Source organism: Tupaia chinensis, unplaced genomic scaffold, assembly GCF_000334495.1.
Source record: "Tupaia chinensis unplaced genomic scaffold, TupChi_1.0 Scaffold132005_1, whole genome shotgun sequence".
Lineage (NCBI taxonomy): Eukaryota > Metazoa > Chordata > Mammalia > Scandentia > Tupaiidae > Tupaia > Tupaia belangeri.
In genome coordinates, this window is record NW_006192289.1 from 1 (window position 1) to 800 (window position 800).

The 800-nt window shown below is 66.2% G+C and overlaps 1 protein-coding gene across 1 annotated transcript; it reads left to right on the forward strand.

Moving 5' to 3' along the window:
* Nucleotides 1-4: 4 nt before the first annotated feature.
* On the forward strand, nt 5-796 carry LOC106736267 (metabotropic glutamate receptor 4-like; the record flags this gene model as incomplete). The annotated part of the gene is made up of 1 exon (XM_014592595.1): nt 5-796. A coding segment is annotated over one exon (792 nt), but the record flags the coding sequence as incomplete, so codon positions are not given.
* Between the last annotated feature and the right edge of the window lie 4 nt (nt 797-800).

The window sequence follows — 800 nt, forward strand, 5'->3', positions numbered from 1 at the left end:
CATCTGCAGCCTGCCCTGCCAGCCGGGCGAGCGGAAGAAGACCGTGAAGGGCATGCCCTGCTGCTGGCACTGCGAGCCCTGCACGGGGTACCAGTACCAGGTGGACCGCTACACCTGTAGGACATGCCCCTACGACATGCGGCCCACGGAGAACCGCACGGGCTGCCGGCCCATCCCCATCATCAAACTGGAGTGGGACTCGCCCTGGGCCGTGCTGCCCCTCTTCCTGGCCGTGGTGGGCATCGCGGCCACGCTGTTCGTGGTGGTCACCTTCGTGCGCTACAATGACACGCCCATCGTCAAGGCGTCGGGCCGCGAGCTGAGCTACGTGCTGCTGGCGGGCATCTTCCTGTGCTACGCCACCACCTTCCTCATGATCGCCGAGCCCGACCTGGGCACCTGCTCCCTGCGCCGGATCTTCCTGGGGCTGGGCATGAGCATCAGCTACGCGGCCCTGCTCACCAAGACCAACCGCATCTACCGCATCTTCGAGCAGGGCAAGCGGTCGGTCAGCGCCCCGCGCTTCATCAGCCCGGCCTCGCAGCTGGCCATCACCTTCAGCCTCATCTCCCTGCAGCTGCTGGGCATCTGCGTGTGGTTCGTGGTGGACCCGTCCCACTCGGTGGTGGACTTCCAGGACCAGCGGACGCTCGACCCCCGCTTCGCCAGGGGGGTGCTCAAGTGCGACATCTCGGACCTGTCGCTCATCTGCCTGCTGGGCTACAGCATGCTGCTCATGGTCACGTGCACCGTGTACGCCATCAAGACACGCGGCGTGCCCGAGACCTTCAACGAGGCCA